The sequence below is a fragment of the Micropterus dolomieu genome, linkage group LG22 (genome assembly GCF_021292245.1).
Source record: "Micropterus dolomieu isolate WLL.071019.BEF.003 ecotype Adirondacks linkage group LG22, ASM2129224v1, whole genome shotgun sequence".
Lineage (NCBI taxonomy): Eukaryota > Metazoa > Chordata > Actinopteri > Centrarchiformes > Centrarchidae > Micropterus > Micropterus dolomieu.
The window spans coordinates 308,379-324,567 of record NC_060171.1 but is presented as its reverse complement, the minus strand read 5'-3'; the positions used below and the strand labels follow the sequence as shown (position 1 = coordinate 324,567).

The window sequence follows — 16,189 nt, the reverse complement described above, 5'->3', positions numbered from 1 at the left end:
AGAGCACTGCGCTCCCAGAATGCAGGGTTACTTGTGGTTCCTAGAGTCTCCAAAAGTAGACTAGGAGCCAGAGCGTTCAGCTATCAAGCTCCTCTCCTGTGGAACCAGGTTCCAGTTTGGGTTCAGGAGGCAGACACCATCTCCACATTTAAGAGTAGGCTTAAGACTTTCCTCTTTGATAAAGCTTATAGTTAGGGCTGGCTCAGGTGAGTCCTGAACCATCCCTTAGTTATGCTGCTATAGGCCTAGACTGCCGGGGGATTTCCCATGATGCACTGAGCTCCTCTCTCCTCTACTTTCTCTGTATGCAACCTCATCCCATTATTGCATGTTACTAACACAACTTCTCCCCTTTCTGGTAGTCTTGTGCTTTCTCGTCCCTCTCCTCTCTCCTCCTATCACTTCCTGCAGGTTTTCTGGCTCTGGATCTGTGGAGTCTGGATCTGTGGTTGCGGGTCACCTGCTGCTACAGTTATTATTAGGAGTCCTATTAGTATCATTAATATTAATATAATTATCAGTACTATTCATTTTCTGTACCACTACAAGTTTTACTGTTTGTATTTCTGTGCGGAGATCGTGTTGGCTGTGAATTGAAGACTTACTAAATATAAAAAAAGTGTACAATGACAACAACATAAAGTTGTAATTATCGATGACTCATCGACACTGACCTGTTGAACGTTGCCATAGAGAGCGGCTTCCTCAGGCAGAGTGATGACAATGCAGGGGTATAGCATGTGATTGGCTAACAAACCCTCCATATGACCGGTCCATCTTTTCGCCACAGCGACGAGCTGCTTAGGACTGGAACCGTTCTGGGTGGAGGTCACCTTGTGGAAATGCTGCAAGATGGTCCCCATCTAACAGGAGAACAGTCGTGGTTAAAGAACGGTTTGAACAGTTTTACCTGTGGCGACTCGACAGTCGAGTGCTTAGGGTGCAAACGCCCTGAGCAGCGAGTCCCCGTATCGACTCCCAGCTGGCTGGACCGTTCACTGCATGTCAGTCCCCTGCTGTCTTTCTGTCTCTTATTATTCATGAAATAACTGTGGTGTTACTGAAAACAAGAAATAAACCTTCATTTCTTTATGTTGAAACTTAGTTCTAACATCTTGCTGAAATTTGTGTTTGTAGAAGAAATGCATGAAAATAAAACTGTGAATCAATCAGTTGTAGAGAATTAAATTTCCTTTCAAACCAGAGCGTGGACCTCTGCAGATGGATGTGTGCATCTTGCAAAAGCAAGAGCAGTTTGTGTTTCAGGGAGTGTTTTCTATGGAAACCGCATCGCAGTTAGTTCCAGGTGGACTGTTAGGTGCTACTGTAGCTCTGCAGCGGTTGAGTGTGAACGATGAGCAGTCACCTCGTCTGGAGCGAGAGCGAACAGCTGGTCAGCCTCGTCCAGCACCAGGTGGTGCAGACGCAGGAACAGGAAGCGATGGCTGGACAGCATACGGATGAAGCTGAACGGAGTGGAAACCATCAACAGGCCTTGTAAAAATAAAAATGGGACAGATTATATAACAACTTTAGTTTGAGATGATCAATGCAGTCAGTGATTTACTACAATAACTGTAATTAGCTGACCGTTAGCAGACTTAGATTATGCTTTACTCACAGTTTTTGGGGATCCTGACGGCCTTCGCTTCGTCTTTGCCGACACCTAGGAGCACGATGAGAGGGTGCAGGGTTGTGTTGACCTTGAGCTCCTCCAGCTGGTCATACACCGCCTGGACCTTCTCCCAGCCTGGACACAGCAGCACAGCTATGGGCTGAACACACATCCACGCAGAAAGAGATCCAAAAGAGCACATACTTACAATAACTAAATCAAATCAAATGGTGCTGCTGTATGAAGGGGGGGGGGGGTGTTGCTGTACTCACCCCTGCGCTGGTTGAAGAGATGAAGATGGAGTTGAGCAGGATGTGGGTGAGGAGCGGGGGGAGGTAGCTGCGCGGCTGGTCAGCGTCATGGGAGACGATCAAAGTGCTGCATCCTCGAGCCACAGCTGGCCAGCTGTAACCGTCAACTGGAGACAGAGCGCTGTACTGCTTCCTCCGCAACACCTGGGAGACAGAACAGGTAGCTTCTTTTATAAAAAACAATCCAGCTTAAGTTAGAAAACCTCATGGCAAAAATAATCTCAGGGCTGTTTGACAGATAAATGAATCAGGAGTTTATACTGTACATACAAACTGTATACAGTACTGTGTGTTCAGTTTCCAGAGGCCTCAGGTTAAAGGTTCCCAACCAAAACAAAAAGAAACTATCCCTTTGGAAAATTGAGTTCTACAAGTAAATTAATAAAAAGGTAACACATTTAAACTGCTACAGCTGTGCAAAGGTTTCAGGCAGGTTTAGGAAAATGCAGTAAAGTAAGAATGCTTTAAAAAAAAATAGACTTGTTTATAGATTTATCATTTAACAAAATCAAATCAGTATTTGGGGTGACCACCTTTTTCCCTTCAGGTTCATTTGCACATAGTTTTTGGAGGAATGCAGGTAGGTTGACCCAAACACCTTGAACGACGACCCACAGTTCTTGTGTGGACTTAGGGAGCCTCAGTTGCTTCTCTCTTTACGTGATCCCAGACAGGCTTGATGTTGAGATCAGGCCTGTTCACTGCCTGTTTACGTCATCACGCTGCAGAATACATCTGGGGCCAATCAGATGCCTCCCTGATGGTACTGCATGTTCAAACCATTAATTCTGACCAAATCCCCAACTGTGTTTGCAGAAACGAACCCCAACTTGCTTCACTGTTGCCTGCAGACACTCTTGCACCGCCCTCCAGCCCGTCGGTGAACAAACTGCCTTCTGCTGCAAACAAATATTTAAAATTTGAGCACCTGCTGCCATTTTTCTGCACCACAGTTCCTGTGCACAGTTGAGTCTCTCGGCCTTGTTTCAAAGGGTGGTCACGCCAAATACTGATTAGATTTTTCTTCTGTTCCACCACAGTTTGTTGCCTGCTGACCACCTTTATAAAGAATTTTCAGGTAAATTTATTAATCTGAATCTCCCGCTGAATCTGCTGTGTCTTCGCCGTCCCCGGAGTCAGAGTCCTCGTCAAAGCGGCTGTAAATCACCTGGATACTGTAATCCCAGTCATCAAACTGGCCTCCGGTCTGGCTGTGATCACTGGGAGGCTGCTGAGCCCAGATTCTGTCGCTTGCTCGACCAGCTCCGGTTCTGGTGCAGATTCTGGACTCAATCAGCTAATAGGGCCGCTAATTTTGTTACTTATTACTTACTTAACTTATTTGCATTAGTTATGTTACAGGCTTCCTGTTTACAGCGTGACTGAAAGAAGCTACAGAAATGTCCTACTAACCAATTTACACATGACTCAGAGCTTTATTAGCTGAGACATGCCCCAAAGTTTTAATGGGATGCATAAGTTATTTGTAAATCCATTACAAAGTCCTTACTGAGATCTTTGTAACTAGCAAACAACACTTGATTTACAGGAAGAAGAAACTACAAGCTAGTTTCAAACTTGTCAGGTTGCACAAATGTAGAAAGAAAAGAATAAATCAGAACAGAAGAAACATTAAGTTTTGTATTATTTATTTTCCAAACTTCTAAAGCTGGAACCCTGATATTAACAGTGAAACAGTTCTGATAACAAGGTATTTTTTGATTAAACCTGCAAGTGAAGGTCATTAAGTGAAATTATTGTGACACATTGTTTCCTGTCTTTCAGTCTCCTACGATCTCTGTTGTCTTGCTTTAGATTTGTTTTCTTATTTTAAAGTCTAATTAGCCTCAAACAAAACTCAGAGCACATTCTTGTTTACCCAGCAGAGAGAATCCGTGATGGGAGCATCATCCAGGCTGGTGCAGGGATCCACTGGGAGGACAGAGTGCACCAGAATCCCAGTCTTCCTGGGGTCCCGGGGAACAACCTGAGGACAGGAGAAACAAATGAGATTATTATATGGTTGTACCATCACAAAAACCAGTGTCAGCGCTGTTGTTACAGAGTTTGTAGCAACAACCGCACTTGAATTGAAGATATCGTTTGTTAGGACCAATATATCAACTAGTACTACATAAACCCACCACGTTGTCTGCAGCATCTGGATCAGCGTTCAGAGGCTCCGGGTTCAACCACTCCAGAAGGCTGCGATAAACAGAATTTAAAATACCTTGATCATCATTAGTACTTAAACCTGCCCCAAGAAATTACTATTTTACAAGTAAAGAAACAAGTAGGATTTTATTTAGAATTACTCTTTACAGACTTTAAGACCTTTTTAAAGACCATTATGAATGAAATATATCATATCAAAAAAAGAAACGTAAAATTACCTGCAGAGTAAATAAATGGGTTGGGTGATGTCTACAATGTCTAACCCTAACCCCCAACAGTAAATTTATGTTTTCCAATAAAGAACAATCCAGTTCAACATAATTTTGGAACATTATTACCACATCTGTGAATAATAAGTTGGAAAATCTAGAGCAGATTTTGAATTAACACCATAAAGTTAAACTTGCTAAAGTCATCTTCTGGGTTTGAATTCTAACAATTAGATCTGGAAAAGCTCATGTGTTTAGTTTTGATGTTCTCCACGATGATTTTACATTCATGGTGCAGCATCAAGCCGTTTTGAGCCTCACCACCTTATAATGGCAGAAAAACTGCGTTAACAACAGAATCAGTCCAGACTGGTCATGTTTGCCTTGTCTCTTAATTTACCGCTTTATACATTTGTAGAAATTAATTAAAAGTAGGCGACAAGAGAACCACCATGCGTTGAGTGTCTTGAATCTTAACGATCGGGTGAAATTTTAGTAGCGGCGTACATTCATTAAGCAGCGACAGTTGGCTTCAAATACGCTCCGTTTTTTTCAGGCAAGAGCCGCTAAGGTTGCACTTCCCAGAGGGGAAATTTACAGACCAGACATATTTACACAAACTAACATAATGTACAAAATTTCCTTTTTAAAAACATATTTACAACGTATATTCTCAGAAATCTGAAGTGCAACTGTGTGCATATTCAGGATGTGCAGTGTAGTATCACTTGCTAATATTGAGTGCGTTGAGTACGATGTTTAACTATAATGAAACGTGTGCTTCAGTCTCCCTGCAGAGGGGAGTAGTTGTGTATTGTGATGGCAGTGGGTAGGAATGACTTTCTGTAACGGCCCTCAGTGTCATTTTTCTCTCCACAACCAACTCAAGGGGCTCCAAAGCAGAGCCCAGCAAAGACCAGAATAAATCCTTTTTATATCCGTGGCACAATCTCAAAGAGACTTACGCCAACAACACAAAAGCTACATGTTGGTCTTAATATTCGTAATAGAGCGAATAATTTTTGGACTAGCGAAAGAAAGAAAGAAAAAAAAAAAAAAAACCCTTCTCAAGTGCTGCGGGAGCATTTTTAATGAGCATTACAGGTAAATTAAGACCCGTTTAAAATAACACAAACTTCAGCGAATTCAAGACTTTTTAAGGCCTTAAATTTTGAATTAGAAATTTTAGACTTTTGGATGAGGCACGATCAGGTAGTGAACTCCACAGACGACCACTCCTGTCCCATCTTTGCTGATGCAACACTGAATCTCACCGTGAACAGAGCCAGTCCTCTTCACTCCTCCACGTCTTCTCGGTTGGTCCCGAATCGACTGATCTACTCGAACTGCTGAAAAATACAGACATTATGGAGACGATCAGCTCAGACACACAAAATTAACTTTCCAGCCGTTATATAGACAGTACTGTTAATCTAATCGAGCTAGATTACATTTACATCTGATATTCACGCCGTCACATCGTCATGCTTTACAGATACAGGTTTAATGGAAACAAGGCACCTTGTTTCTTCATCTGCCAGATATTCAACCTGACCGTTCTCACGAAGACCTTCAGCTCCACTTCTGCCACTAAGAAAATATAAACCAACCAAAGAATGCAGTTAACAAGGTGATTGTTGGGTTCACTCATCAAAAAAAAAAACTCATTTTGACCTTCGAAGTAAGAAAGCATCAGTCACTGGCCGGCTTCCTCACCTCATACTGTGCAAAGGGTCCCTGTGCGGCGTTACAGATTCACTGTTGTATGATGGGATACATCTGTGTGACAAAACATAGATGGAAAATATTTTTGCACAATTACCAGTAGTTAGTGTAAGTGATAATTCCACTGAAGACTTAAACTCCATTTGAATATTCAACCTGACCGTTGTTCCGTTACTTTATATGTGGTTTGACTCAAACTCTATTCACTTATCGCACATGATAACACGTTACGTACTTTAGTCACTCAACATATTTTTCATTTCATTTAAAATCATCGAATTGGTTGTAGAAGTGTTGTAGCAGCTCATCTGTTTCACAGTCCATCAGAAAGAAGAGTTTAATAGAGTGCATATTTTAATTCCCCGCCTCCCCTTTAATTCTAAACCTGTCCGAATGGAGCTTTAGTCAATTCACTGAATTGTTAGCGGTGTGCTGGCAGCGTACACTTCCTGTCCTGTGCAGGTGCTGAAGGCTGCAGTTGTCTCTCCAGGGTGACGGTCTTTTAGCTCTTCATGCTGACTGACCTGGAAATAAACACACAAAAAAGCTTTTGGTTGTAAAGGTGAGATAAAGTACGAAACCCAACTACCACGTCTGTATGCACTGCAGTGGCCTCCAGGAGCAAAGACTCCTGTGGATTTAACCTACAACTCTGTGAATCTGCCCAAAACTGTCCCAGAGCTTCAATTCTTTAAAGCTGTGCAGTTTAGCTTGAGAAACACTTCCCGTGTTGTACATGTACTCACGCATGGAGCCGCCTGCTGGTAGCGGCTGCCAGGATTCAGAAACTTCAGGAGCCTGTGGGTATGGGAGGTGTTCAGTCAGTATCTACCGGTCTAGTGATCCACTAGTGATTAAATGGATCGATGTCTGGCATATTGAGATAAACGGCACAAGGCAGACATGTCATTATAAAATGACCCCCCCCCCAACATCAGTCAGCTTCTGAAATCTACAGCAGAACTTAATGTATGTTTCTATTTCATTCATTAATAAAACTTCCATCTAATAAAACACGTTACTGGCCGATAGAACACGTACACTGGATTGGACTCTGATTACTACATGACCTCTCTCTCTCTCTCTCTCTCAGCCAATCACACAAGCGGCACTGTACGTGACTGAGATCAACTCTCACCTGAACAGACTGAGGTTATTGGCCAGATCTGCAGCCAGAGACGAGTCTGTGTCCTCTGACGATTCACTGCACATGGGAGCAAGTAAGTTTACATTAAATGAACCACATTTCGAATGGCATTACTCGTCCTTAGCCCCTTTCTCCACTTAACAGTAAACTGCTGAACTGAACCAAATGTGTCCTCACTGACACAAAACATGCTTATGACCTGAGTTAACTAAGCTGCATTTCTTAGAAACGCCATCTCTGTGCACGGATGGCGTGCGGTTTAACTCGTCTGCCATCTAAAAAAATAGTAACTAAGGAAAGAAAAATGTTCCAGTAGCTGAGGACATAACAGAACACACAGACCTACACTCAACCTCTCTGCCTACAGACAAGTCGCACCCCACCTGCACTGAAGGTATGAAGGTCAGACTCCCACATAGTGAGTTGTTCTTCTTTGCTTGATGAAATGTTTGTATTAAACTGAGGCTTCTGACTGCAGTCGTCTCCGACTACTTGATAAAGCAAAGTGTATCTAACACTCACCTCTCTGCAGCAGCAGCAGCAGAGTCTGAGCCATTCTTTGATCGGCTGCCTGGAGACAGTTGTTCTTCTGTGACCTTTGACCTGCATCCTTCCTCACAGGTCTTCAGCTCGGGTTGTTGGCTCTAAAGTAGCAGAGACGTCAGAGGTGAGCTCGTGCAGATATTTACCGCAGTGACTGGCAGTAACACAGTGAGCAGAGCTGCTGACCTCAGGTGTAGGGGCAGCCATCAGCCAATCACCAGTTCCGGCTGCAGCCAGACCTTGTGACATCACTGAGGGTTAAACCAGATTAGAAACCGTGTGAATGCCGATGCAAAACAGATTCACTATTAGAATTGCTGTGTGCAGGAAGGAAAGAAAGACATTTTGACAGCAATATTTCCAATACACAGGCATTGTTTGATTGCAAGAGTCACTTTGAGACTTAAAATGGGAAAATCTGACAAATGAGAAACAGACACTCCGACACAGTGGTTGTAGAAGATTCACCAAGTGCAGAGAGGAGATAACTTAAAACAATTATTCAGCACAGTGAATAAAGCTTTAAAAAGAGGAAATCCCCACCAAAAGTTCTCAAAACCAAGTAGAGTTTAAAATCAAAACCACTACAAAAGCTGTTCTGGGGCTTTCGATCATGTCACATGATGCTCAGCAGATGGGAGTTTATTTACTTTCATTTAAGAGCAAAAATCAGCCTTTAAACTCAAAAGATATATTGATTTAACATTCCCGGTGGTAATTATCGATATCGAATGATATGAATATTTTAAACCAGGATAACATTTTTGTCCATATCGCCCAGCCCTGAACACAAAGTCACATCTGTGCGTTTACCAGGAGGTGGTTGGATTTGTGCTGTTGGCTTATTTGAGGTCGTGCAGACGGTCTGGTTTAAGATGTTGGAGGACACCGTGATGGGAAATCGGTCGACCTCGTCGAGCCAGCCACTGTCAGCTGACTCTCTGATGAAATATGCAAACTTCTTGGCCACCAAATCGTCATTCACACAGATCTGAAAATCAACCAAATCCTGGTCATTCATTTGTCTGTGGATGGATGTCTGGATGTTAAAATGCTCATTTGTAGATAAGTCTTCAGAGGACACTTGCAGATCTTGCGCATCATTTTATCTGTATTTATGCATGTTTGAAGCTGCATGAATGTGACTTTCGAATTCCTTCACTGAGGAGTCAAAGTTCACCTTGATGTTTCCCACGGTCAGATAAAGCTCAATAGCGGTGGAGCGTGACTCGGATTCAAGCAACACAACCTCCGTCTGGGTCGACACTGGTGGAAGCAAGAAAACTTTCATAGTGATTCCTCAAGACTACATATGTTTTATCATCAATCTCGCCACGCAACAGTTCAGGGAACATCAAATGCTGCTTCTAAGATGTAAAATCTAAAGAAAAAAAACGCCACAGGTGTCACCTTTAAGGAGGTTGTGCAGGTAGAGTGTAGCAGAGCTGTCCCACTGAGAGGATGGACTGCAGAGGAGAATAAAACATTAAGCTTTACACTTCATCTCACAATACAAACACTGTATCTGTAAACCTCAACACAGACATGAAGTGGGTTAGGAAGTCAGTGAAGGATGTGTGCGCTTCAGAGCTTCTAAACTACTTCAGATTTTACATTTTAACAAACTGTAGATAGTAAATATCCTAAGTGGTAAGCGGGGAGTTCGTCTTACATGAGCACTGCCTTCTCCTCGTGGACAGACACACGCAGGGTTGTTGGTTTGATTCTCGCCAGGTGGAACCTCCTCACCCAGAAGGGCAGCTTGAGGAATTTTTGCACAGCGACTCGGATCCTTGTCAGACAGAAATAAGAACATAGAAGTTAAATCTTTAACAGGTCAGACACACAATCACAGACACAGGTCGGCTTGGTTTGTTTACCCTGTTAAAATAAGCAATCCGATGTCTTTTAATCAAAGCAAGCAACGACTAATTTAGTAAAATGGCAGTGGTCTTACTGTTCTGAGGGGACAACGAGTCGTTCTCCGTGGTCGACCAGCAAGCAGCGAGCGTGACAGGACCTGGAGTCCATAATGACCGACTCCACCACAGCCCGACACCACGACTTCATCACTGACCAGTACACCACACACACCTGACAGGAAACATATTAACTCACACACAAACCATCCAGTTAAAGTGTTCCCGACCGGGATCAGGTGTGTAAGGCAGACTGCGGCTGTCACTTTACCTGTCCCTCCTCTAACGACGTGGGCTTCAGATTGCGATGGTCCTGGGTGAAGTCGTGGTAGAAGAGGTTCATCTGAACAAGCAGGTTGTCATACTGCTCTGCTGTATTAGCATCACCGCCACACCCCCAAACAGCCCGACCCCAAATGCAGGACGGGTTCTCCACCTGCACAGGTCAGAAGAAAGAGGCACCACAACATGATCCAATATTACAGATGTGCTCTGTGTGCACATCATTTTCAGTCCTATAATCCTTGCTTTGTTCACGCTCAACCTTTAATAGTAATACAGAAAGGTACTTTGAGGTACTTTATACTTCCACTCCACTGCAATTCAGAGCAGACTCCATTGATTTGGTAATGTTAGTAAACAAATAAAATTCTCACTTAATTGCTAAAAAACCAGAAAGTTACAATTATACAATTAATAGTATATAGAATACATAGATGTCACAATTACCAGCTGCAATATTAAAGTAACACACAGATTAACTCATCAATAATCATACAACCTTTACATTCTTCTGAAAAGGGATATTCTGCTAATGACTGCTTTTGGTACTTTAAGTATAATTTAAGTAAACATTTATAGGGGATTATTCAGGTATTAATTCTTTGTTTTACTCTTTTTCCTTAGTAGTTTTGCTTAATAACAAAAACAAGACAAACGTGCCATCTACTAGTCAAACATTTAAGCTTCTTTTTAAATATAACGTTACCGGTAACAGTTTTAAAGTCGACAGGATTTGCCTGAAGGAAACAAACAGCAGGAACTTTAACTATCCGCGTTATTTATCCGCGTTTATCCTTAACAGCGTTTATCTGAGTTAGCACGCAGCGCTAATTAGCGCCTAAACAGTTAGCTTAACTTAGCGTTAGTGATAATAAAAGCTCACTTAACGTTAACTTACCTTCAAAATCGATATCTTCAGCATCGTCAGTCCACACCGAAGTCTTAAAAACAACACACACTGCAAGAAAACACAAGTTAACACAATTTAAAGTTAGCTAGCTAATTAACGTCGACATGTTCACCTGAGACTGCGCCTAAGCGCGTGAGCTAACGTTACACTGGTTCACTAAAAAACTAACTACGTGCCTGGATGAAGCGGAATTTGCCGTTCGTTTTATTTGTCTTGCTTCTGTTTGTTTTCCATCTAGTTGAACCGATAAACGTTACCTGTTCCTGAGCTTCTGAACGGGAGAGAAAGTCGGAGTGAAAGACGGAGGGAGTAACGTTACGTTACGCCATTTTGTTTGTGACCGTTAGAGGTCGCTGCAGAGACACCGGACACCGGTGTAACACCAAAAACTGTGACCTGTCAGATTCTGTGACTACACCCAGACGACGATGTCTTCCATAACCTTAACCAAGTACTTCTGGTGCCTAATCCTTTTAAATAGTCCATGGCCGAACCAAACTCTTAACTTCCCATTTGGGTCAGAATTTGACCTTTTAACATGATTTTTACCTTAAACATTTAGATTTTTCTAAGTTAGGGATGGAAAGAGCACTACAATGTTTTACTCAAGTAAAAGTACCGTTACTTTAAAGACATTTTACTGTAAAAAACAAAATTACTCAGAAAACGTTTGATCCACCATTGCAGCAGGCAACCTGTTTGTTTATTTTCTACATTTTCAACATGAATAAATTATTTTTTTCAAAGAAAGACATGCTGGTCGGAGCGTCCCCTGGTGTGAACCATGATGACCTTACACCACAGAGCCCTGATGTCCAAACCAACAATACAGTCTGTTTTCTTTGCAGTAACATCAAGGAAACAGCAGAAAGTGCTTATACACCCCTGAAGGTAGAAGTTTCTCAGTGAATGCAGAAGTTACAGCCGAATGAATCCACCGTGAGAATGTTAGCTTTTAGCACGTTAGCCAGACCCAGTGTGCACCTGTTGGTACATACAGTCTATGGTTGGTTGTGCTCACCAGGTGGTGCCATAGATTGTAATGGCTGGTGCATTTAATCCTTTTTTAAAAAGTAATCTTTATTGCACAAAGCGGGTTACAATTCAGATGTGACTTACAAAGATATATATATATATATATATATATTTAAAAAATCCCCCTCTCATGTGTCATCCTCAAACTCGGGTCCTCTACCAGAGGCCTGGGAGTTTGAGGGTTCTGCACAGTATCTTAGCTGTTCCTAGGGCTGCACTCTTCTGGACAGAGACCTCTGATGTTTTACCTGGACGTACGTTCCATGTACGCACTTCCTGCCAGCATCTTACACCCTGCTGTTATGTGCTGTACTGTCTCAGGGGCCTCCTTGCACAGTCTGCACCTGGGGTCCTGCCTGGTGTGGTAGACCCCAGCCTCTATTGATCGTACTGAGTGCCTGTTCTTGTGCCGCCATGATTTGTGCTTCTGTGCTGTCCTTCAGTCCAGCCTTTTCCAGTCGTGTGTATATATATATATATATATATATATAGTGTCCACCCTAAGGCCTTTTATTGTAGCCAGCCTAAGGCACACCTGGGCAAAAACAAAAGTGTTGTGTTATAATTTTGTTCAGTACGATAAAACAACATTACTCTGTGTTTGTCAGACACTGATTTTCAAAGAAAACATATAAATACAATTAAACATTTTCATTGTTGTTCCAACTAACCCAAACTAACTTACCTCACAGCTTATTGCTAAAATATAAGCACGAACTTGCATGGAAGATATCTACACACAATAAACATGATTTAAGTTTGAAGAGTCTAACTACAAAGCAGGCAATGAAAATAAATTAATTTAAAAAAATACTTTGTTACCTCAATTTTTTTCTTCTAAAATTGGCTGTGTCTGCTACAGGGTGCTACTTTTTCCCACGTGGAGTAAGATCTAAACTGAGAATTTGTAGTATTATCCTGAGTCTTTATGAATTCATGTTCACATCTTTCCTTGACCTCGTCACGTTTTTTATCGAGGTCGAGGAAAAGTGGTTAGGAAAGGAAATTTGACAAACCTCAAAGTTAAGAAGATAAAATAAGTACTTGATAATAAATGTATTATAATGTCCCTCCCTTAAATACTGTATATCTTTGCACATGTAAATATTATCTCATTTCACATCAGTGCACATACCCGGTTTATTGCACATATTTGTTGTTAAATGTTAATCTTCTATATTTTATATTTTGTCAATTTGCATATTTTTATCATCTGTTTATTCCATACCACCTGTCTTTTCCACATTTATATATTCCTACATTTATTTATTTCAGCTGTATGTTTGTCTACGTGTAGCAACTGATGTGTAAAAAAACACTTGGCAATAAAAAATAAAATAAAAAGCTCTTTCTGGTTCTGATTCTTTGTACTTGCAAAATTCCACATTCATAAATGTAAATTCAGCAGTAAAAAAACTAACTTTGTACTTTTTCTCTGAGGTTGCGCATTATACCAATTTAATTTCTAAATCCAACAACAAAAAGGCCGTGAATTTTTTAATATCTTCAGCCTATATAACATAGACCACTCCTGCAAAGTGTTAGATATACCTCTCTATGTCCCGTGTAAACTGTATTCCTCTATTTGCAAGTTTAAAAACATTTTGACTTTTCTTTTTTTAATGTAAGTTTAAGAGTCAGAAAGTACACAGCGGGTCTCCCTCCGGTGAACTACCCCGCGCTGGCCGGTAGGGGGCGGTGTGAGCCCGGTTTACACGCATGGCAGGAATCAATAACAAGAGTTTTAACACTCAATCACACGTACAGTTTTACAGCGTGCAGCGACTACATTTTGATTAATAAGACTTGTGAAAATATACATAATCTGTATCGACACACGCTGCCCTACGAACAGCTGATATTACGTGTTTCCTCTCTGATGTCTGGCAACCCGGACCAAAGGCTGGCCAGCTGATCGCAGTAAACAGCTCCTGACAGGCTGCTGGAGGTGTTTGTCTCTGCCATGCCCAAGCCCGGATGACCCGAGCGGACTCATCGATAACAGGTGAAACTGTCATATTTACTAATAATCGGTCCTGTTGGCTGCCGGTCATGCTCTGAGACTAGCTGGCCATGCTAACACTAAGGTTAGATATCCCGATGCCACAGCTGGACCCAGCAGAGCTAATGCTAGCTCTTATGCTACAGCTTAACAATGCTCTTGTTCCTCGCTAGCAGGCTAATTATAGACGCATCAATGAGGCGATTTCCAAAACTTCCGCTGCCCGGTTCTGATCGGCGGAGTCACATTTAGAAGAATTCACAACTGGGACCAAACTACAGACACGACTGAGGTTAGCAGTTAGCCGAATAGCCCGAGCTCTTTCCTGCCACCTGTGATTTGCCCCTTGGAAACAGCTGTGCCAGTAAACTGAAGCTAACCCCCACACAAAGCCCCGCTTTGACCAAGACGTTGAGCCAAACTACACTCAGTAAAAGTGGAATTTAAGGTTGACTCGTAAAGTTCCGTACTTGAAAGACGGTGAAGCGGTGGACAGTTACCGAGTACATTTACTAGAGCACCGTACTTAGGTATACATAACAGGTATTTGTACTGTACTTGGGTTGGTTAGCAGTTAATTTAGTCGAATAGTTGCCAGCTGTGATGTGCAACTTGGAAACAGTTGTTTTAAAGCTACGTCTGTGCCTTTAAACCCCACACAAAGTCCTGTACTGATGAAAACGTTAAGACAAACTCCATTCAAAAAAAGTCAAATTTAAGGTTGGCTCCTTGAAAGACAAGCACATTTTCCAGTGGCCTTTTATTGTGACCAGCCTGAGGCCTTTTATTGTGGCCAGCCTAAGTGTGCACTCCCCATGCTGTCTGATCAGCATCTTGATATGCCACACCTGTGAGGAGGATGGATTATCTCTGCAGAGGAGAAGTGCTCACTGACACAGATTTGTGAACAATATCTGAGAGAAATAGGCCTTTTGTGTACATAGAGAAAGTCTTAGATCTCTGAGTGTTGCATTTATAATTTTGTTGTCAGTGAAAGTACATTTGCTCCAGTACTGTACTTATGTTAAAATTAGAGGTATTTGTACCACTTTGTACTTCTACATCTGAGGGAAATATTACACTTTTTACTTCACTACATTTATCTGACAGCTTCAGTTACTTTACAAAGTAATATTTTTACACAAAAAACATTTGAAGAGATGTTTTATTACAAATTAATCTACCCAACGCTTTGTACAAGTGCAGCTGAAAGGATTAGTCAATTGACAGAAATTTAATTGGCAACTATCTTATTATTACGCTTGTTATGTCAGCAACAACTGATGGTACTTTATACTTGTGATACTTGCGTATTTTTAGAAGCAGGTACTTTTGTTCTTTGTCTCCAGTAGAAATTTAAATTGAAGAGTAAAATTTATCAGCTGTATCTGTACTTTTACTCACGTACAGGATTTGTATACTATTTCTACCAGTGTGAAAGACTCTGATTAAATACTTTGTCACACATCGTTTCAAATCGTCATACACTAACAGGCATTACGGTCAAAACAAACAACCTCTGAGAGAGAATTGGTTCGCCTGCACATAATGGGTAGAGGGATGTGCAATGTATACAAACGAAATCACTTGATTCAGGGATAATTCATTTGTCGAATGGACCAAAAGACCGCAGTGATTCCCTAAATGTGTCTGATTGATATTGTTTGTGCATTGTACTTGTGTCAATAAGCAAAGAAACATTAAAGTGTCAGGTTTTTAAATGGAGTTTGGTTGGACTTTTCTATGTACAAAACAACTCAGCTGACTTGGAGCTGTAGGCTACCAAACTACACAAATATGAAATAGAGCTGAGGATTCAGTCACTGTGGATGTTTGTGTTATAATAACTAAAATTGACCTATATTTTGTCACATGTCACATCACTACAACATGTTGCAAGTTGTCAATAACATTTGACAATGTGCACAGAAATCTCATCCTTATCTCTGTTTAACTAGACACATCCTTTTTTTGTCAGCTGTCTTGTGGGTTTTCTGACTGACTCGTAGGCTGTGTTTGTTTTAACGGCTTCACACCTGGTTGTCTGGTTGAGAGATCAGAGGCTGATAAGGTATTTATAGGTCAGAGGTGGGCGGTTAGCTCTGCTGCTTGTTTTTCTGTTCAGCTCTGGAGAGTTGTGTGGTGTCCAGGCGGCATCATGTGTGGCGCCCTGAGGATGTCAGCAGGTTTTAAGCACTCAGCTCCTGAAAGATTTGAATTGATCTAGAGAAGCCAGAAGTCTGGGGGATGTGGTGTCTTCTTTCATTTGACCCAGTTCATCTGACCTTCCCTGCCATCTGCTCAGTGGATTATTAA

At 41.7% G+C, this 16,189-nt stretch overlaps 2 protein-coding genes across 7 annotated transcripts in view; one reads left to right on the top strand and one right to left on the bottom strand.

The window, feature by feature from the left end:
• The window catches only part of tdrd12 (tudor domain containing 12), a 39,715-nt gene extending 28,501 nt beyond the window's left edge, over positions 1–11,214 (bottom strand). The window contains exons 1-22 of one of the 4 annotated variants that reach the window (XM_046036868.1): positions 11,094–11,214; positions 10,825–10,884; positions 9,916–10,080; positions 9,683–9,819; positions 9,398–9,517; positions 9,136–9,191; positions 8,906–8,991; positions 8,539–8,716; positions 7,912–7,976; positions 7,705–7,826; positions 7,174–7,239; positions 6,782–6,833; positions 6,480–6,559; positions 6,027–6,089; positions 5,832–5,900; positions 5,585–5,659; positions 4,071–4,131; positions 3,806–3,913; positions 1,888–2,070; positions 1,622–1,775; positions 1,367–1,494; positions 675–863 (exon numbers count right to left, since the gene is read on the bottom strand). In XM_046036868.1, coding sequence (XP_045892824.1) covers positions 675–863; positions 1,367–1,494; positions 1,622–1,775; positions 1,888–2,070; positions 3,806–3,913; positions 4,071–4,131; positions 5,585–5,659; positions 5,832–5,900; positions 6,027–6,089; positions 6,480–6,559; positions 6,782–6,833; positions 7,174–7,239; positions 7,705–7,826; positions 7,912–7,976; positions 8,539–8,716; positions 8,906–8,991; positions 9,136–9,191; positions 9,398–9,517; positions 9,683–9,819; positions 9,916–10,080; positions 10,825–10,848 — 2,181 coding nt within the window. In that variant the 5' untranslated portion in view covers positions 10,849–10,884; positions 11,094–11,214. Of the gene's footprint in view, positions 1–674; positions 864–1,366; positions 1,495–1,621; positions 1,776–1,887; positions 2,071–3,805; positions 3,914–4,070; positions 4,132–5,584; positions 5,660–5,831; positions 5,901–6,026; positions 6,090–6,479; positions 6,560–6,781; positions 6,834–7,173; positions 7,240–7,704; positions 7,827–7,911; positions 7,977–8,538; positions 8,717–8,905; positions 8,992–9,135; positions 9,192–9,397; positions 9,518–9,682; positions 9,820–9,915; positions 10,081–10,824; positions 10,885–11,012 lie in introns of all 4 variants that reach the window. The other 3 variants (XM_046036867.1, XM_046036870.1, XM_046036869.1) reach the window with 3 other exon arrangements.
• Positions 11,215–13,599: 2,385 nt separating this feature from the next.
• The window catches only part of ankrd27 (ankyrin repeat domain 27 (VPS9 domain)), a 36,287-nt gene continuing 33,697 nt past the window's right edge, over positions 13,600–16,189 (top strand). For 2 of the 3 annotated variants that reach the window (XR_006822767.1, XM_046037371.1), the window contains exon 1: positions 13,600–13,876. The gene's annotated coding sequence lies outside the window, so the exon portion shown is untranslated. The remainder of the gene's footprint in view (positions 13,877–16,189) is intronic. The other variant, XM_046037370.1, reaches the window with a different exon arrangement.